Genomic DNA, 21898 nt, shown 5'->3' on the forward strand with positions numbered 1-21898 from the left:
AATGGTCTGGTATCAGGTTGTTAATGAGCAACTCAGGGCTTTGAAATGTACACGCAGACACTATGAAAAACTAACGCTGCCACCCTTAGTGCTAGCAAACCCTAACCATCAGCTCTAATAATGCCAGTAATCCCCAATGTCCATCTCCCACCCCTCAACGTCTCTCACATTTGGTCTATCAAGGTAGATGGAGCTCAGACAATTTGCTGGTATTTCTGGCATCACCCCTAATACGATGTCTAATTTTCTCCCTACTCTAGTCTGTGTATGTTCTGACCCCACCCTCCTCACCACAGTATGTGAGCACTTTCCAGGAGCGAATCTAGCGACGTGAGTAGCAACCATTATGCGTGATTCGTACTTTTGGGATCTGATTGATCTCATCTGCAATAGTGATGAACCCTGTTGTCGGTACCGCTCTGCGACCAAAGCGCTCTCCGACTATGGATTAACTGAGCTTCAAGCCATGCCTGGCGAGTCAGTAAGTATCATTATCTCCACTGTGCAGAAGAGTAAACTGAGGCACAGAAGAGGATGAGTGACTTGCCCAAGGACACACACGCGTTTGCGGCAGAGTTGGGAATAGAACCCAGGCAGCCTGATTCCCAGTCCCCCTGTCTGAACCGTCAGATGCCATCCCTCTCTGCCTATCCTTTTGTGTTTGGCGATAAGACTTCCAACTTTCTCCCTAAATAGTCACATCTGTGCTTAAGAATTCCCCTCCAGGGCTACATTTTCCAGAGTTGTTAAAAGAGCGAAGCTATCCTCCCTCCTCACCCCTATTGACTCAAACCATCTCCTTGCACTCCTAGCTCCATTGCTTGTTACTGCAACTAGGAGTTCTCCATCCTCAACCGGCTGGGTGCTTTGGCTCTTGTTCAGCAAAGCACATATGCACACGCTTAACTTCACTGGGACTTACCCGTGTGCTTTGCTGTCTCAGGGTCCTTATCAGTAGCGACAGGTCAAATTCTGACCTGGTGCAAGAAGATGCAGCTCCGCTGACATTGGGAGTTTCTATCCCCTTACCCCAGCTCTGAAAACTGGCCCGTTGTCTCTGGTCGGGTTTTCATTTCCCTTCTCTTTAAGCAGCTAATGATCTCTGATTAGCTACTAAGCAAGAGGCTTGTAGATCTTAGTGAAGCATTTGACATTATTGATTGGAATATTTTACTCTTTAGCCTCAGACAATTTGCTGGTATTTCTGGCGTTACACTTCCCTTTTCAAACATGTCCTTTTTGGTTTGGTTTGCTGCCAGGGGTGATGACTTCTGCTAAGGGGATCCTCCCCCATCCCCCAAGTCCTACACTTCCCTCTCTCTTGTCTCTACTTACAGCTTTCCTGGGAAGCACCCGATTTCCAATTCTAACGCTGTGTATCAGACCAGCCATTCCCTATCCACATGGGCTCAGAACTATGAGTCTAGGCCAGTTTCATGATTTTGAGGGGCCTGAGTCAGGGCTTTTAAACCCTGGGGGACAGCCATACTGCAACATGCACAAAAAGATGTCAGTACCCACCCTCAAACGTCTTCACCAGCTCCCCCCTTTATTTCACAAACGTGCTTTTAAAGCCCACTATGGACTTGCCCTATCCAAAATCATGAACTGTATTCTGCTCGAGTCCTCTCCTCGCTCCCTCTGCTCACCTAGTATCAGAATCCTCTATGCCACTTCCACTTCTTCCTATGGCTGTTGGTGCAAGAGCCTTCTCCTCTGCTAATTCTGCCATCTGGAGCAGTCTTTTCTGTCTCTCTCTCCGGCTCATCAGCTCTCCGGCTCGTTTCAAATCTCAGCCAAACACAATATTGTCTCCCTCGCCTATGCCTCCTAATTGCTATTTCCGTCTGCCATTATTTATTTGTAAACTCCGTTAACTGTATTTAACTCAGTCAAGCAAATTGGGATACAGTTTGCATGGAAGACGCTTGTGCAAAATTAAGTTGCATTTCACCGTAGCACAGCTGCTAGCCGATCTTTTGGTTCTTCCGACCACCCGGTTTAAAGCTCGTTCACTTTGGCTTCCCCAATCCCTCTCTCTTCTCCACCCCTTATCAAATCTCCTCCTCCTTTGATAAGAGTCATTTAAAAAAAACATGGCTTTTTTCGTTCTGACATTAAAAAAAACAAAAAACAATTTGCACATTAACACGTGTCTCTCGCTTTTGTGCATTCTTGATTTGTGCTGATCGTTGTCATTTTGTGCCACTTCTGTGGTGAACAGTGCCCGCGCAACACTGCATGTGAAAGACCCAACGGTTTTGATGGTGGTTCCTACTCACATGATCGTGTGGGTGTAGGGGAGTAAAGAGCCTCCCCCCATATCTTGCAGGGACATCACTGCACGGCTGGAAAACCAGGGGAGCAGCTCCCCAGATAGGGAGGAGGGGGATGGAGCGTGGGTAGAGTTGTGTTCCTCTATGTGTCATCAGCTGCATGAGGAGTGAGTATGGCGCACCCTGGGAGCAACTCACTTGCAAAGGGGCATGGAGCACCCAAAGCCATAGCTCCGCCCCCTTCAGTGCCTGGGCTAGCGGGGAGCACGCTGCATGTGTCACAAGTTACCCTCCCCCGCCCGGCACAAACAAAGCATTCCAGAATGCGCTGTACCTTCCTGATGCAGGATGCCCTCGATTCTGCCCCCTGGCACGGCTCAGCTCCTCGCCGGCCGCAGCACAGGGCTGCGGCTAAAATCCCCAAATCTAGCCCTGTGGGGTACAGCTACAGAGCAGCTGGGAGTGAACCCCCGAGCCTGGGTAGGCAGTGCTAGTGGCGCTCGAGGTAGCGTACTAAAAATAACAGGGTGGATGGTGCGGCTCCAGCGGAGGCTCGGGATAGCCACCCAAGCACGGACCCAGGAGATTGGGTAGGCCTGAGGGTCAGAGCTGCCACCCGAGCCGTGACGTCCACACTGCTCGTTTTAGCATGCTAGCTTCCATCTGTCTACTCAGGCTGGGATGCTGGCTTCCGGCTGCAGTGTAGACATATTTACAGAAACACAAAGAGATCCATCATAGTTTAAAGAGAAGATTTTTGTTTTATTTACCAAAATCTCTCGCGTCAAGGCCATGTTTAAAGTCAAGCTGCTCTCCGAGGACTATAGACAGGTTTAGGAGGGGTGAAGGGGAGTCATTCTTGAAACATTGTCATCTGTATATTTGCCCCCAAACATAACACAGAGAATTAAAACCATTAAAATCCTGTGAAATAGACTTTACAATCTGGATTTCATTCAATGAAATAAACACTTAATTACAAACATCTGTTTCAGCCTAAATTCTAATTACCTAATCTAGCCATCTGTAATTTTAATGATTTTCTCTGATTTCTTTTCCTTGCAACGTGATTAATGAGAATGGCATTTGAAGAAGTAACTTCCCCCGCCCTTCCTTAGACTCTTACCCATCCCTAGCAAGAAAGCCCAGGGATTTCACAGCTTACACTTCACCGCCTGTCGAGTCCGGATGTTGAACTCCTTTCTTTACACAATCCCAGGAGCCCTCAGCTCCCCTACACTACGGGGGGAAATCCCCAAATCCCGACGGAGACAGAGACTTTCCCAAAAGCAGACCTGTCAGACATTAACTGTTTAAAACGAAAAAGACAGAGGCCAATTCATTGTGCCATGATAATGCTCCTAGTGGGCAGAAGGGGAGAAAATAAGTGTGGTGCTTCTGACTTATGTCATCCTAACAACTCCTCTGTACCTGCCCTGCTGCCAGATGTCTGGCAGTGTTTAGTTCTTATCCCTGGGAGGCCACATGGCTCGGGAATGAAGAATGATGCTCAGAGACCAGGGTGATGGGGGAACACGCCCACAGGGAGAACCTCTAGGTCGCTAAACAGGACAGTTAGGGTGCTCTTGTGGTTAAGACTCTGGACTGACACTTGGGAGACCTGAATTCTATTCCTGGCTCTGCTACTGGGTCGCCCTGTGCCTCAGTTTTCCCATCTGTAAAATGGGGATAAAGACACTGACCTCCTTGGCAAAGTGCTTTGAGGTGAGAAGAGCTAGATATTATTACTTGATCTCTCTGTGTTTCATTTCCCCATCTGCAAAATGGGAACAATAATCCTTCTTTTCTCCCATCCTTTACCTCGACTATTTAGATTGCAAGCTCTTTGGGGCAAGGGCTGTCTCTTGCTATGTGTACGTACAGTGCCTGGCACAATGGGGCTCTGCCCTCAGTTGGGGCCTGTATGTGCTACAATAATAAACTGTAATAATAGTGAGGTCGGTAATAGCCGAAAAGCATAATAATCTGATAGGTAGTGGGGGGATGTGACATAAACTGGTGAGTTTCCCTCCCGTCCCTGCTGGATTGGAGACCACACAGTGATTAACTGACACCAGGGCTAGCTCTCTCAGTGGAGAAGATTAGGATCGAATGGGCTAGGGTGACTGAACTTCCTTCCCATGCTCCCCTAGAGGTGGCCTCACCAGATCAGGAGTAAGCCCGCCCTGCTACTGAACCAGTTCTGTGCAGGAATCGAGCATCCAGCTATATTAATATGACAGCAATGGGGGCTTTAGACAGAGGCTCCCAATCCAGCACCATTCACCACACCGAAATACACTGAAAACGGTAAGGCGGGAGCTTCCTGGCCTTTGCATCTAAAGAGCTTTTCTGCTCATTCAGGGCCAACTGGAGGGAAGAAACCAGGATTATATTTTTCCCCTTCAGAACTTGGGTTTCTAGGGTTTTTTTGTTTGAAAAGCTTTATTTTTAATGCATCTCAACGGCCCCGCAGCTGTCGCCCAAGCAGGCGGCTTCCAGGGAGAGATTGCAGCAAGATTCGGCAAACCAGGCAGTGAGTTAGCTGCAGCCACCTGTGCTCGAGGGGTGGGGAGAGGATGTCAGGGAGGAGCTGGCTAGAACACCAAAGAGCAGCGGCGTGGTAGTAGTTGGGTGTGAACCAGGGCTGGCAGTTTGTGCCAAGCAAATGCAAAGTAGAGAGAACTCCTCGTTTGCTCGCGTAAGGTCAATTTGCAGTGAGACTAGTGGGACTTCCAGGAACGCTGGGGCTGCCTCAGGAAACGGAGGGGATTTTTTATTTCATTTGTCAGCACATACATTGTTTGGTCGCTGGCTTTTTCTGTCCCCTCCCCGATCTGGCAAAGCTGCGCCGCAAACCTTCCAAGCTGGTTGAAGCCTTGCGGGGCAGATTCCAGCTGTGATTTCAGGGAAATCTGCAGCAGCATCCGGAGACACTGACATATGCAAGGTAGCACCGTCCAGGCCTAACCCAGCCCTTTGGCTTTCAGCTAAGCCCTGTGAGGCCTCCTCCCTGAACCTCCTAGATTATCCAGGTTTTGTCTCCCTACATCTCCTACGGCTCTAATGGCATCTGCCTAACAGAGTTCCTTTAGCACTGGCAAGACTGAAGGGTCTCACCTTGCTACTTTCCAGAGCTGGAGGCTCTCTCCTAAGTCACAACAAGTTACCCCAACACCGCATCTGCCTCCTTTACTCACCTATGATGTCCTCCTGGTTCACATCTGTTTCTTTCTCCTGCCTCTGTGCCCCTGCTCTCCTGATCTCTACTCTTGTCTCCCCTTCTCCCATCTCAGGGGCACGTACTTTATACAGCCACCGAGAAGCCTCCCCACTCCAGAACCTTTTAGTACCAGCCTCAGGGCTTCTCCTCAGCTGAGGGGCTCTTTAGCTAGGTTCCATTAGCAGCTGTCCCCCATTCAGCCTCTCTCACCCCCACAGCTTGTCTCCTTTGCCCCAGCCACTTGCTGCCCCATTACAGGCTTCGACTGCCGTTCCAAGTGCAACGGTGGGGATTATTTTTACTTACGGCCGGCCCAGTAAAGGGAGCGTGATCACAGTTCTCCTGCCACGACAGGTTGAGGCTCTGGACAAACTCTTGGAAGAAAGCATGAGACTGGTTGAAGGTGGAAAATCCCAGGATGTTAACCCGGTCATCCAGAAAGCTGTCCAATTGCTGGAGCGAGAACTCCTAAAGCATCCCAGCAAACAGAAAAGAGCATTAGGAGACAGCGGCAGATACTTAAAGGCTCACAATGTGAATGAAGGGAGGGATGGCTCTCCAAGACAGCTGGGAGGACTTGCAGTTGGGGTTTACCACCTCTAGATTGACAGTTTAAATCCGCCAGGCCCAGGCAACTGGTAACCAAAAGTCAGCGTCATACGATGGCTGTTAATTGGCTGTGACGTGAAGGCGGGTGGATTCCTCTCTCAAGCTTTTAATGGGCACATGAGCTAAGCCCACCCCCACAAGTGGCAAGCTGTGCAAAGAGGCCAAAGACTCGGTGGGTTTTGGCACCTCCCTTCTCATTCCCTTGCGGTGGGTGCTCCGGAGCGGAGCTGAAGCCCGCTGGTAAGAGGGAAGCTTGTGTAGGGCTGGGGAAGGATGAAGCCACATTCCCAGCAGCAGTGCTTAAGTAAAGCACAGCGATCTCATGCCCGAGAAGCATGGTTAATACAATGTCAAACTGAGTGCTGAAAAGGGAAGTGCCGTGCCCAGCTGGGCCACAGGGATGCCATCTGTGTGGCCCCCTCTGGCACAGCAGCATCACCCCTCTGTGCAGTAAGAGAATCAGTGCGATGCGAGGGCTAGTGAGGGAGAGACTGGAGTCTTTCAACTGAACGGGTAAACTGTTAGGACAGTCAGAGAGAAGCCCGATCCAAAGGGGTCGGAGTTCTGTATGCGGCGGAGAGCCCAGCTCAAGGAGGCACCAAGGCCCTTGCAACAAAGTTTTCTCTCCATGCAAATGTTTCTGTTCTTGTATATTCCTCCCAAGCCCCCGTGGCACCTGCCACCACCCAGGCAGTATCTTTCTGCAGACTAATAAAGACCCTCGGCATCCAGGCCCGTCACTCCGGCACATTTAGTGCTACATCCACTCCAGCAATGGCTCCCCTAATTCCGCAAACTGCTTTGATGGAGAAATGCTGTCCTGGGCCAGCCCTCCCTGCTAATCTCCTCCATGGCTTGCTTCTCCAAAAGGCCCAAGGGATCGCTGCACTTTTCAGACAGAGGAGCCCAAGCCACAGAACTGCTCCTGTCCCTAGAGAGATCTGTGACCACACTCAGTTTCCAGGCTGCATCACTCATCTGGGAATCACAAGTGTTCCCTGCTACGGCTGAGAGCTCCAGACAGGTACAGTGCAAGGTATACAGTTGTCCATCCAAACCGATGGAGGATTTCCAGCCCTTCTGGGGTGACAGACCATGGCGGCCCTTGTCTAGATGGAACCTTATGCTATTTCATTACCTCCTGTTTCTAGCCTCTGCAATAACCATTAACTGGGCTCTGGCCCGGGGTGCAGATACTGCTGAGTTGACCCCCACGGACCATTGCTGCCACTTTCCAGATAGGCAATTTCAGGGGTTTGCCTGATGTTACAAATGGGACTTTCATTTAAACATAAAACCAGTTTAACCAGTCCCACTGCACAGGGCCAGCCTGGATTGTCTCCACCTGCCAGTCAGAGGGAATTTGCTCGAAGCCCTACTTCTTCAGGCACACGGGAATCGGTTGGGGGGGAGGGTGCGACCCAAGGCCCTTGGCCCTTGTGATACTGGGGAGAGGGTAAGATGGGAGCAGGGCAGGTGGTCTTGTGATTAGAGCCAGAGACTGGGAGTCAGAAAGCCTCTGGTCTATTCCTAGCTCTGCTACTGACTTGCTGGATTAGCTTAGTCAAGTCACTTTACCTCGCTCTGTGCCTCAGTTTGCCCATCTGTAAAAGGGGAAAATACCACCTCCCTCACCGAGCTTGTGACACTTCATTGCTGAGAGCCCACTGGGATCCTCAGATGGAAGTTACTAGAGAACTTTTTTACTTAGATTATAAGCTCTTTAGGGGCAAGGAACATCTTTTTGTTCTGTGTTTGTACAGTGCCTAGCACAACAGGGCCCTGGTCCATGGCTGGGGTGCTTAGGTGCTCCAGCTAGACTAATAACACATAAAAATAAAGGCAAAGCAGTAGAGCTTTATTCCATTGATACCCACAGGGGAAGCAGTGGTACCAGAAAAACCTGGGGGAGTTCTTAGTTCTCCTTGGGGGATACAGGTGCCTTCTTTCTTTCTTTTTGCTAATTGCTAAAAGGTAGATAGAAGGCAGTGGTTACAGGTTTGGAAGCTGCCAGATACCCTTTCCCTCCCATCACTAATACGAATTCCCTCTTGCTTTGTGGAACAGGAGTTTTCAGCCAGTCCTGCCCTTTGTGTGCGTGTGCGCATGGGAACAGTATGTCATTGAGTCAAAGACGTGGAATTACAAGGCTCCTCCAGCGCGGTGAACTCCTAGGAGGATGAGATTCGACACAGGATTAAGTGTCTTTTGGACTCAAATGCATGAACGTTAGGTAACATGAAATTGCCTGTGAACTATTGATGCATTTGACTGATATTATCCTCCTGCCTCCCTGACAGGTTATCCATTTACTCATTGCACCCCTGTCAACCTGCAGAACAAGGGCAGATGGCTAATGAGAGTCAGGGCCTGAGGAGATTCTGTATGCAGACGGTGTGGCGAGCAGCATGCCGCCACCGGAAAACAACACCCTCCCCACAGCTGGAACGATGGGCAGGAAGGCAAAATGTTTGGGGCACAATGGACCCAATCCTGAGAGGTGCCCTTAGCGCTTGCTGGCTTTGTTGTGTTGGTGGGGAAACTGAGGCACATGTTCGCAGCGCCGGCAGATCTCCAACTGAAGCCAACGGGAACTACAGGTGCTCAGGACTCATGAAAATCAGCCCCTTTAAGGTGTCTTGGATGGACCTACCAAAAATGGAGGCATCCAAAAATCAGTGGATTTAAAAAAACAACTGGCCTCTCTGACATTGATTTGGGGGCGTTCAGCACCTTGCAGAGTTGGTCCCCTAGTACCCAGCTTTTATCTAGCACTTTTCATCTGTAGATCCCAAGCCACTCTGTAAAGGAAGTCAGCATCATTTTCCCCCTTTTACAGACAGGGAAACTGAGGTACACAAAGGTTATGTGACTTGTCCAAGGTCACCCAGTGGCAGAGAATTGAAGCCAGATCCCCTGAACACCAAATCAGCGCTCTATCCACTAGGCCCCACTGCCTCCTTTGCTGACTAGCCTGTAGGCGCCTGCTGACAAAACAGAGAGACAAATTCGCTCCAATTAATGTTAACCAAAGACTTTTCCAGCTCAAATTATGTTGACACTTTTCACTACATGTCTCTCTCTCTTTTTCTAGGCTAACCTCCAGCTGTTAAAAAACAAGTCTCTGTTTATCCATCACATTCAGAAGGCACCCATCACCATGGCATCTGGGCACCGAATGGCCTGTACATATGCAGATGCCCGCCCAGCCACCTTGCATCCTCCTGGCCCCACCTCCAACCCCAGCCACCTCTCATAAAGGTTTTTCTGCAGCTGTTCTCATGAAAATTCTATGCACCCAAGTCACAAATAAGTAAATGAACGGAGAGTTGACTCGAGAATAAGATGTGGATTAAACAGTCCCTGGAGGAGATGCTTCATTTGGAATGGGATAAGAGGGATTTGGTGAGGCCAAGGGAGCAGTGGAGGGCATAGAGGTGACAGCGCCTGACTGATTTAAAAGCCGTCTGTTCAGCCTCCGTCCCTTATTTATTTTTTTCTTACATGGCCACTGACGCTGCTTGACATTTTCAGATCCACGTTTTCCAAACACAAACTCATTTGCAATTCAACGCCTGTACTGCCCAGCTGATTTCCCGAGCTTGAAGACCCATCGCTCAGCTCCGCTCTAGCTACTGCCAGCCAAAGGGAAGGGGTGGGTTTTCAATGCCTAGCTGCGTCTGGAGCGGTTCAGCACTGTTGCTTTCTGCGCGCCGGTGCAAGGCAAATGGGAGTACAGGGGAGGCTGCTCTAGAGACTGGGCTGGCTAGGTTCTTATATGGCCCCTTTCACCACAGCACCTCATGTGCCTGAATGGATTTAGCCTCACGAGAGGTAGGGAATTATTATCCCCATTTTAGAGACCTGAGAGCTTAAATAGTTTGCCAAAGGACATGTGGGGAGGCTGGAGAAGAGCACAGGCCCTCAGCACAGGTGGACGTGGGTTCCAGGATTAGAACCCACGTCCACCAACAACCCTTTAGATCTACCTCAACTTGCTACATAGAGGTAAAAGGTGTTAACACTACAGAAGGCGTCTACACTACAGAAAATGTCAAAGTTAGGTCAGGGTTAGCTAACCCTGATATCACCTCAACCACTTCTCTTATCTATGGTGCTCCTTTTACAATAATACCTGAGCACCTCATAAACTTTACTGCATTTATCCTCACAAAATCCCTAGGAGATAGGGCCATGCTGTTATACTTGTTGTACATATGGGAAACTGAGGCACTGAGAGGCAAAGTGACTTGCCCACAGCCACCCAGGAAGTTTGTGGCAGAACACTGAATTGAAGCTGGGTCTTGCAGGTCCCAGCCTAGCACTCTAACCGCTGGACCATCCTTCCTCTCTTTGGGCTTCCCAATCCCCGTTTGACCACTGCTGAGCCATTTGAAGCCCAGGGCTAACACATCTGTGTCAGTGGTCTTAGTATAATATGAGGTTACATACTATGCTATCGTCATACATCATGTTCTACATTTTGAGTAGGCCAAACCAATGCCCGGGATCAGAACTCCAAACCCTCGTGGAAAGTTTGGATCAGAAATTTGGACCCACCTCTCTGTAGGATGCAGCTGTGGGCTAGCCGCTTTCTTGAGGGTACAGGGGGGATGCAATTCACTCCCAGCACTTCTCTGCTTCTTAGCGGCGAATCGGAAGGATCCTTGAGGTGCACAGAATGCTACTGGTTTGCTGGCACAACCTGCCTTCCCTTTCCTCCTCTCTTTTAGTCACTGGTGCCTTTGTTCTCTCCTGTCTGTGCTGAGGGCCTGTGCTTTTGCAGGCTGGAAGATTGCATGTCATGTAATAGCTCCCAAGAGCAAGGAGCTGCTGAGAGACTAATTCATACCTGTCAGCAAATTCTATTTAGTGGGATACTCCAAGCCCTTAAACCTGCCAGTCCAGCCTTCCCAGCCTCCTTTTCTGTGCTGCCTCTCATTGATTGATCACCTTGGCCAGAGACAGGTCATTTGTCCTTCACAGCAAAATCTGCACTCCCAGTACCGCTCTCGGGACAAGAACTCACACACCAACGCTTTCATAACCATGTGCACTCATACAAGAGATGCCTTTGGTCATCTGGCTACCAGATGAACCCATAAGCAGGTGCAAATGACAGGCAGGTAAATACACTCATGCAAGTTACTCATGCGCCCACACACTGACCAGGACATAAACAATATAACCTTTCACAGATTGGTTTCTCCCAGGAATAAAATAAAATAAAAAAAACCCTGTACTTTGTGTTTCCATTGTACCTCTCCTGCACTGAGCCTCAAAGCAATCCTGGGATGTGGCTAATTATTGGTGTGATCCTTATCTTACTTGGGGGGAAACTGAGGCACAGAGCCATCAAGGCCAAAAATGTCAAGTGTCCACTCATTTTTAGGCACTCGATTCAAGACTCCTTGCATCAGACTTTCAAAGGTATTGAGCACCCACAATGGCCGCTAACTTCACGGGACAGGGAAAGAGGGAAGGGTGCTGGAGGTCAGAAAATCAGGCCCGGAATGTCTGAAGCTAGGCACCCAAAATTGATGGAACCTTCTGAAAATTGAGGCCTTACGAGTGAATTGCTCAGTGCATCTGTAGCAAAGTCAGGGACTAGAACGCAGATCTCCTGATTTCCAGTCCATGGCTTTACCCATAAAACGTGTACAGTTAAATGATGACACTTAGCGATTATATGGCACGCTCTATTTTCAAAGCGCTAGGCACCCATTCACTAATAGAATAGAAAGGGGTTCCCTGGGAGACAGCACTGCAGGAATTATTACAGGCTGAAGTCACGCCTGGGTTTCTGTTCTTCATGCAGTGCTTGGCCTGCATTCTCAAACCTAACCCTTCAGCTCATCCGGAGAAGCTCTCTAATAAAAACAGCACTGCCGGCCTCCGTACGTCACATTTTCAGCGTGGGGAGCTTCAACTTGGTGGCAGTGAATGATGAGCTGGAGATTCACGGAACACATTCTCCAGGCTGTGGGACTATAAACCCATCACCAGGTTTCACCATCTTGCTCCACACAAGTCTCTGACTCACATACAATGATTAAGGGCCTGATCTGAACTGGGGCTAAGCACCCACGATCCTCACTGATTTCAGCCCATGCTGGGGATGTGGCCGCTGTACTACTTGGATTGGCGCCTTTTTTAAAACTCTGCTCCCAACTTGCTAGGTCTGTCCATTCTCTTTCTATAATAAAAGAGCGTCAATGTACTGCCCTCACATTGTCTCTTTCAGCGTAGCCTCTCAAAGCACATTGTTAATTCGCTAAGCTCCGCACTCACCCCTAACGGGTAGCGGTGGTATTATGACCGCTTTACAGATGAGGAAATCGAGGCACAGAGTTGCTAAGGAGCCGATCCTGCTTCAGTTGAAATAATGGAAAAACTCCTGTTGACTTCAGTGGCGGCAGGAATGCGGCCTAAGACCATAATCCATTGCTGTTCAGCAATGCTCTTAAAGCAGGTACTTAGCCTTAAGTGTGATGGCCAGGGCTTGCACTGGGGGCCTCCAGAGATAAAAGCGTAAGCTAAGGAGCCCGGCTCTATAGCTGGGCAGCGTAACAATCCATATCCTCTGTGGCACGGCAAAGAGGGGGAACTCTAACACACACTCAAAAGTGGACCACACAAACAAATACTTAAATCCCACTAAAATCAATGAGACTCAATTAATAACACTAGTCACTGCGATGCCAAGGACCCGTTGACAATCACAGCTTGTACTAATGGGTCTTCGCATGGCTCCAGAGAGCAATTTGGGAAGAACAATACTTACTGCACTGACCACAGAGCCATTTCCCTGCTTGATTTAAGTGAGCTGCACTTTGTTTCTATGCCGGGCGCTCTGCTGCCAGCTGCCCAAGGGGTTCTTAAAGTCATGGACACCCACCCTTATGGCGTGGTGCCATGCCATGTGATCAGACTCGAAGGTCAACTCAGAAATATTTGTCTTGTGCAGATTTTGTTTCAGAGCATCTCTGAAAAGTTCCATCTGCCCTCCATGCTTACAGTTGCCAGAGCTTAATTTTGAATATAGAATTTGTTTTTCTAGATGAGTCTCAGGCATATGAATGACATTACCCGTCCCTCTCAGTTGGACACAAATCAACTGAGCCTCAATTCCAACTGAACCAGCTTTTGCCAAGACTTCTATGTTGGACACCCGCTCCTTCCATTTGATACCCAGCAGTTGTCATAGGGGTCTCTAATGGAAACTGTCAAGCTTTTTAATGTGCCATTGATAAATGGTCCATCTTTCACACCCGTAGAGCAATGTTGTGAGGACAACAGCATTATACCCTTGGATTTTTGTCTGTAGACATATTCCGTGTTGCTTCCAGATCATGTGTGGTGCTGGCTTTCTGAATTCACGCATCCACTTCGTGACTGTTTGTCGCTTCATTATTTAACATGCTGCCGAGGTAAGTGAACGGTTTAATGGCTTTAAGCATGGTATCTTCCAAGCGTGTTGCTGGATCTTCGTAAAGTTGCTGAGGAACTGGATGATACATAGCCTCAATTTTCATTCAGCTGATGGTAAGGCCAAAGTTATGAGCCGCCATAGCAAAGCGGTTTGTGAGATTTTGTAGTGCTGTTTCAGAGTGTTCCACAAGGTACAGTCATGGGTGGAAAGCAGTTCCTGGATCAACACTTCAATCACCTTGCTCTTCACATGTAGTTTAGAGAGATTAAAGAGCTAGAAAGTGCGAAAGCGTAGAAAGATGCCGTTTGAAGAACCATGGAGGGCTTCATCGCAGTGAAGAATAAACCCAAAAGGCTAAGACCGAGGAGAATCCTTGCTTTGCCCCAAACCTGATTGGAAATGGGTCTGTTAAATCACCAGTGAGACTTAAAAACGTGCATAAATGCTTTACTGAATCGGAGCCTAAGGTCCAGAGCCTCAATGGGATTTAGGCTCCTACCTTCCATAGAAATCAATGGAAGGTAGGAGCCTAAATACCTTTGGGGTTCTGGCCCTAAATGACTTGTGCATGTTCCCAACGGCAGAGCCAAGGATGGAGCAAGAGAGTCAATTTCAGGTCTTCTCTAGCCACTACACACACTGCCTCAGTGTAACACGGATCAAGGTTGATCACGGTCTTGGGATTTTTCTTTGACCAATTCCTGTCTAAGCTATGCATCCCCTCCTCGCCACAAGTTCCACATACAATGGGTTATCACTAACAGTGAGAGGGAGCGGTGAGCAGTGCTTAGGTGGGCAGACCAGGAGTCAGGACACCTGGGTTCCGTTCCCAGCCTGGGCTGCGTGACCTTGATCAAATCGCCTCTACTCTCTCTGTTGCCCAATTTCACCTAGCTCACAGGGGAGTCGAGAGACTTAATTAATATTTACAAAGAGATCCAAGAGCCTTGGTCGAAAGGCATTAGGCAAGAGTATTATTGCTATTGTAATAACCCGATGATAGGTACACGTATTTGAAACTCAAGGCTCAGAAGCCTTGGGATTTATCTGCATTGTCACACTGCTGATCCCTCATCAGTGATTGGCTTCTGGTAATTGCTTATCTCTTAATGTCGAGAAGGACAGTTTGCTATTGTTAGTTTCTCTGTGTCAGCTATTGAGTGCCTTCCACTTCTATCAATTTGGCTGGCAATATTGTTCTGCGTCCCCTTTGCATGCACAGAATCTCGCTCCTTTGCGAGATTCTTATCATGCTTTTAATAAACCAGGTCACCCGGGGAAGCAAAGCAACGGGGTCGCCTCCCACCCTGGGAAGAATTGCCAGGCTTTGCTCTTTTTGATTGCAGTAACCCTGAGACCTTGACACACGCGTGTATCTTCCCCTATTGATTACTGTAAGGGCTTCACTGGATTTCCAGATTTGCTGATTAGTAGCCTCCAAATGGTCCTCAAATGCTGCTGCTGCCTGGGTCTGAGATTAGATTACCAAGTTCACGGCCTTGAAAAACGTGTCCCCCATGAAATCTGCTCTTTTGTGTGCTTTTACCATATACTATACAGATTTCATGGGGGAGACCAGCGTTTCTCAAATTGGGGGTCCTGACCCACAAGGGAGTTGCAGGGAGGGTCACAAGGTTATTTTAGGGGGGTCACGGTATTGCCACCCTTACTTCTGCACTGCTGCCTTCAGAGCTGGGTGGCTGGAGAGTGGCGGCTGCTGCTGAGTGAGGGCCCAGCTCTGCAAGCAGCAGCGCAGAAGTAAGGGTGACAATACCATACCATGCCATAGCTCAGTCGTTTGAGCATTGGCCTGCTAAACCCAGGATTGTGAGTTCAATCCTTGAGGGGGCCACTTAGGGATGTGGGGCAAAATCAGTACTTGGTCCTGCTAGTGAAGGCAGGGGGCTGGACTCGATGACCTTTCAAGGTCCCTTCCAGTTCTAGGAGATATCTCCAATAAATTTAAAATTTAAATTTAGGCTGATTTCCTCCAGCTGGGGATCTGCCCTGCGGGGCCAGAACATATTGGCCTCTTTCTGTTTGTGTATGAGAGGGAAGGAGTGGGGAGGCTGGAAGAGTTTTTAATAATGGCTCAGATCCTGAATTCCTTACTCCATCTTCATTAAGGCAAAACTCCCATTGATCTCAATAGCAGTTTTGCCCGAGTAAGGACCTCGGGGATTTGGTCTAACAATTTATACTTTGAAGTTACATAGCAGTTTTTATGCAAGGATCTGATGGTACTTTACCAACACGGGGCCAGATCCTCAGCTAGTGTAAACTGGAATACTTCTATTGACTTCAATGATGATTTACACCAGCTAAAGTTAATGAAGTGGGGAAATTTCCATTATTAGTATTCCCATTTTAGTGCAAGGGGATGGACTTGATTACTTCTTGAGGTCCCTTTCAGCCCTATGTTTCTGTGATTCTATGCCCCTCTGTAGCAGGGCGTGCTCACCACGGTGGCACCTCCTGCTGGTTGCTCTGGGAATTAGCTCTGTCCAGCTCTGGAGCGCCCTCTGAGGTGGTGTCTCACCCGTTGTCTGCTCTGCTGTTTGTCTCCACCACCGGGACACGTGTCACTCTCTGGACCACGGTGTCCTCTTCAGGACACTGCCCACTACTCCATTCTCACCCCCTTCCGGGGCGGGGGGAGAGGAGGTATCAGCAGTCCTTCTGCTTTCCTCTGGCTCAGTGGCCAACCACAACCCAAAGTCTAGCCCCTCATCTCAGGGGCAAGTTGCAGTCTGTATCAGCCACGCTCCTCTGCAGCCAGGTGCAGTGTCAGGGGGGACGGGGACCCAGGCCTGCCCTCTACTCTGAGTCCCTACCCAGGGACCCTCTAGCGGCAGCCTCTCTCTGCCCTCCTTCTCTCCCCTTGTCTGCCTATCTTCCCTGGGCCGCTTCCCCTTTGGCCCTTGTACCTTCTTGACTCTTTTTAGCAGGGGCCGCAGCCTGGCAGGTAACGGGCCGGAGCTCTCCTCTGCTCCCCCGAGCCTGCCCAGCACTGCTCTGTCCAAGGTGCTACCTCAACTCAGGAGTCAGTCCTCCTCCCTTGCTAGTCAGGGAGAGACTGCCCTCTCTTCTTTGCTGCAGCCTTTATATAGGGCTCAGCCTGACCCTGATTGGCTGCCTCTTTCTTGGCCCTGATTGGCTCCCCACAGGCTCTTGCTGATTGGTTGCAGGTCTGCGCAGCCTCTCCAGCCTGTTCCAGCCCTTTTTCTCATGGAGTGGGACAGCCGCCCCACTACACCTCACTCCACAATCTATGAAAATGAACAAATGGACACACCGGACATCAATGTAATTACACCGGCCTTTTGTGTGTGGCTACGGGTTGATTTTATGAATGGGACACTTGAATTTTGCACAGCTTTGTCTCTTAAGATAGTCAGTTCCTCCTAAACCTGGGGCGCCCTTCCCAATGAAAGCATGTTAAGTCCTCTCCTATGTTAGGTGTAACACCAGGAGAAGAACTGCCTTTGGAATCTGATGCTCTCCCCTCTGTGGATTTTGTTGTCTTCAGGGTCCATAAATGCTGAACTGCTGAGCCTGTTAATCATTTCTAAGTTGCTCTAAAAAACATATTTATTTGGTCACTAAAGTGTACAGGATTATGCTAAATGCATTATGGCTTTTTTGAATGGCTCAATTCGCTTACAATATATTGACTGAATCAATAATGGTATAATAAACCACAAGTAAAAAATCAATTTTCCTGGCAGAAGAAAGTCATTTGAATGACGAACTTTCGCTTTTTTTTTCTTCTGTGGGTTCATTCAGACATATTGGGTCATTTGAGCATTCTGGGAGTTGTAGTCTTAATGACCTTCAAAAGTAGGGTTTCTTGGGGTCATTACCTTTATTGACAGGTGGATCTCAAAAGTTCCAGAATTTCTAAGCAGAACAGCACCCAAAACTTCCAATCCTTCTCCCAAATTCATCCAAACACTCCAGACCCCTTGAGACCAAAAGCAAGTCCCTGGTGCAACTCCACTGAATGTAATGGAGTTGCACCTGGGATGAATTAGGTCCTTTTGTGTTTGTAGAACTGGGATTGGAAATAGGAGAAGAGGGACTGAGGTTTTTCAAAGTCATTAAGGGATTTAGACACCCCCCATTAAAATGAATGGGAGTTGTGTGTCTAAATCTCTGAATCAGCCTGGAAATTCCCAACCAGGATCTTTCCATCAGGCCCCAAGTCTGGAGAGAAGTCTCTCACTCTGACGGCACTCCAACGTTTCTCCTTTGGACGGGGAATGGGAAGTCGTGAGGCCACTGCCAAATTAAACATATTGGGGGAAACAAGTTAAATACTTCTCAAACCTCAGCAAAGTTAAGATCAGATTTATTGTACCAGCAAGGGGTACAGAGAGCTTCCTCCACAGGCCAACTCTCCTATAATTGCCCACGAGAAGCTTTCTTACACTCTCCTTGGAGACTGGATTGGAGGCACCAATGGTGTGGTTGGATATGGCAATCCTCATGTTCTGATGAATTCTAAGTGATGCTTTGGGCCACTTGTATTTTAACTGAGTTGTCATTCTTAATCCCAATGGGTGAAATTCACCCAGGGCAGAGTGCCTACCCAAGACCCTCCACGCCATTTACACCCCTAACATAGGGAAAAGTTTAAATAGTATAAAGGGCCTTGTCTGGACCCTTTGCACCAGAATGAACTCCACCCAAAGACACAAATTAGAGATTGCCTCTGCAAAATTCAAATTTGGAAGGATGTTTATATCAGTTTGATTCAGACCCATCATCTTTTTTATTATTTGTATCACAGTAGAGCTAAGTTGCCCCAGCTAAGATCAGGGCCCCATCATGCAAGGCACCGGACAAATGCACAGTAAGATTCATCTGAAGGAGTTTACAGCCTAAATAGACACGACAAAGAGTGGGAGGGGAAACAGAGGCAGTGAGAGGTGAAATAACTTGCCCAATGTCACATAGCAGGTCAGTGGCAGAACCAGGAATAAAAATCTAGTCTCTTCACTCCCAGGCCAGTACCCTAATTCACTATACCACTTTAGGAGCCTTCTGGAGGCAGGCATGAGATAAACATAAGTGGAGGTAAAGTGATTTACAAACTAAAGCTGACATTTTTTGAAGCTGTCTAGGGGATTTAGACGCTAGATTCCCATTAATTTCTAACTGGGCATACAAACCAATTAGGCAGCTTTGAAAATCTCACCCTTTATATAGAAGAATCTTTTCCCTTCACTGAACCACCCCCCCCACAGATTTACGCCAGCTCTGACAATGGAACAAAGCAGCAGTTATCAGGGCACAGCAACACGACACAATACTGTCAGAGAACAAAACAACATACAAAGAATATACTATCTGACTCCAGGCGCTACTAAAATTCCTTCACACCTTCCCTCTTGTACTAGTAATTTTAATAGTTTCAATTATTTCCATCTAATCTCCCTGATAAATGTTTTGAAATTTAAATCCAGCCTCAGGTCCATCTATTTTTTTTTTAAAGGCCAAAACAACAACAACAAGCTACATGGAATTAATGAGCTACAAGGAATTAATTCCATCACAGGGTTTTGGAGACATCCAAAGCCTCTCGTGATCTGCTCTGGTGGTTTCAAATATTTCTAGGGCTAGGACATGCAATTATTTCCTTGCAATTCACGGTAGCTTATCTGCAATGCTCTAGCTACGCATCGTCCTTATTATTATTATTATAAATCAAATGCCAACATGTCTGCATTCCCTCCCCCCCAATGGTTATCAAGTCAAGTTTCTCTGCCAAACAAATTTTTTTAATTAGGAGTTTTAGTCGCTATGGACTAGACTAGGACTTGGCCAGCATATCCACAGAAGCACTCAGGAAGGAGTAAGGCCCCCCTCCCCTATATGCCCCTGCAAGACCTACTGGGTCTGGATGCACACAGAGAAATAGGTGCTATGTGCCTGCTTACTTTCTGCTCCTGGAACACATGGGTGGGGAGTGACGGGGTAAAGGAGTGGAATTTTATCCCCAGCCAGCCAGCGCAACCAGGTAAGAGAATGGCATCAGCACCTGCTATTGGGTCAACAGCAACTAGCTACAAGAGGGAAGCTAAAGGGTGTGTGTGTGTGTGTGTCTCTGAGATGCCGTTGCTGTTGGGACCACTCCCAGGACTATGTGAAGCTGCCATAGACTCCAGAACAGGGCTCTGGCTCTACTCCCTGTTTTTTCTCTTTTTTACTTTTACACGGTCACTTTTAATCCCGGAAGAAATCAAAGCGCTTGGCAAATTTGTACATACGCACAGAGCACCACTGAAATGCAGCCACCTCTGGGTGGATGGTGAAAATCCTAGTGGTGTATAACACCTCATAAGCTAGTGAGGGGAGGGGGCAATCTGGACAAGGCTACTGGAGAGGACTTCTACTTACAAAAAAGAGTGCCTCCTGAGAGCCTTAATGTTCATGGGCCAGCCCAGATGACGATTTTTAAGCCCCCACCCCCCTTTGACAAGGTAGCCACAGACAATTTAAAATTTCCCCCCAGGCTGGGGTGGGATGGGTTGGGGAGTGTGGTTCAAAAAGACAGGAATGGGACCAGGAATCAATAGAGACCTGGGTTCCATTCCCAGCACTAACACTGAGCTGCTGTGGAACCTTGGGTAACTAATTTCCCCCTCAGCGTGCCTCAGTTTCCCCATCTGGAAAGCACGGATGACAACACCCTCCTTGGAGATCTGTGGATGAAAAGTGCTACAAATAAAGTCTCTTTCATTAGATTTATTCTGATTCCTGGCTGAGTATGGGGAAAATGTGGCCAAACTCCTCACGATGACAAGATGTTTGCCCCCTGGTTGGCTGGGGAAAGCCAATAATGAATTCACAGGTACCCTTAAGTTATTCTATAGGTATTCACTTCAGAGCCCTTGCATCTAGCCCTCAGCCTATATGCACAAAGGGCTGGGAGATCCCTCTGCCGGAGGTTGGCATCTGCTTTCACATGCCAAGCTTCTTCCCTGCTGAATTGACTAATTAATAGAGTTTAAGCTCTGTGAATCACTGATCATTATATGTAGCAGCCAGCCTCCCCAATCTAGCCGCTCCGTGTGAAAGCCATCAAGTCCCAGCAACCTGCCTCCATCCGGTGCCCCAGAGGAGAAAAGAAATAATATAGAGGTGCCTAACTGCCCATTGTTCAGGAAACACTTGTAATGGCTGCAATGAGCTTAATGCCCGGAGATATGCCCTCCAGTTCCTCCTGCCTGTGCATAACTCAGCCTCCAACCCTCTCTCCCCCCGTCCTTTCTCTTAGGTCCGATTATTTTCCCCAGCTCCCATTAGTTTCATATCCGTGCCTTTAACTACACATACTGGCAGTCCCTCGTTTGGCAGGTCCTTCCTCCATTTAAACCGTCTTTCCGCCTGCTCTCCCAGAGAGCAGTTCACAGTGATTTTATCTTTTCTATTAGGCAGTCATTGCAAACCTCAGTAGGTTCATTAGCAGCTTGATAATCCCTCCAGATTTATTAGTTTAAATTGCTCGCTTCCATCTCTCGTCCCCATTTAAATATTACTAATTTCCTTAAATATCTCTTCCATCTGCCCAGGTTTCGCCCAGCATCACCCTTCTTCTTAATGATCCCTGTCAAAAATCCAGTCAGCTCTATGGAGACCTGGTCTTTTTAACAAAGTGGAAAAATAAACTGGAGTAAATAGATACTCTTCTTGATTGATCTCAAGCAAGAGCGAATGGCTCTAGGATCCTCTTCTTTCTAAGGCTAGGTCTACACTACCCGCCTGAATCGGCGGGTAGAAATCGACCTCTCGGGGATCGAATTATCGCGTCTCGTCGGGATGCAACAATCGATCCCCGAATCGACGCTCTTACTCCACCAGCGGAGGTGGGAGTAAGCGCCGTCGACGGGAAGCCGCGGAGGTCGATTTTGCCGCCGTCCTTACAGCGGGGTAAGTCGGCTGCGATACGTCGAATTCAGCTACGCTATTCGCGTAGCTGAATTTGCGTATCTTAAATCGACCCCCCCTGTAGTGAAGACCTGCCCTAACCTATCGCTCTAAACTGGGTTAGAGAAACTGGCTTCAGTTGCAAACTTCAGATCCAGATCAAGAGCCAAAACCTGAACTGCCCCTCATGCAAATTCAGAGGTGTTATTCATTTTTTGTATTGTGGTAGCCCACAGGAACTCCAGTCACAGATCAGGACCCCATCGTGCTAGGTGCTGTATGGACACAGATCATTTATTATTTGTATTATGGTAACATCTACAAGCCCCAATCAAGCCTCAGGGCCCAACTATGCTAGAAGTAACAAAGTCAACAATCTCAGCCCAAGAGAGTTTATGGCCTACAAGTCACAGGATGTGATAAGTG

General features: G+C 48.3%; 1 protein-coding gene across 1 annotated transcript in view; it reads right to left on the bottom strand.

Annotated features, from left to right (window-relative positions):
* The window catches only part of GRIK4 (glutamate ionotropic receptor kainate type subunit 4), a 108267-nt gene that overhangs the window by 50280 nt on the left and 36089 nt on the right, over positions 1–21898 (bottom strand). The window contains exon 7 of the mRNA XM_065417050.1: positions 5806–5967. Within this exon, the coding sequence (XP_065273122.1) occupies positions 5806–5967 (162 nt within the window). The remainder of the gene's footprint in view (positions 1–5805; positions 5968–21898) is intronic.

Source organism: Emys orbicularis, chromosome 15, assembly GCF_028017835.1.
Source record: "Emys orbicularis isolate rEmyOrb1 chromosome 15, rEmyOrb1.hap1, whole genome shotgun sequence".
Lineage (NCBI taxonomy): Eukaryota > Metazoa > Chordata > Testudines > Emydidae > Emys > Emys orbicularis.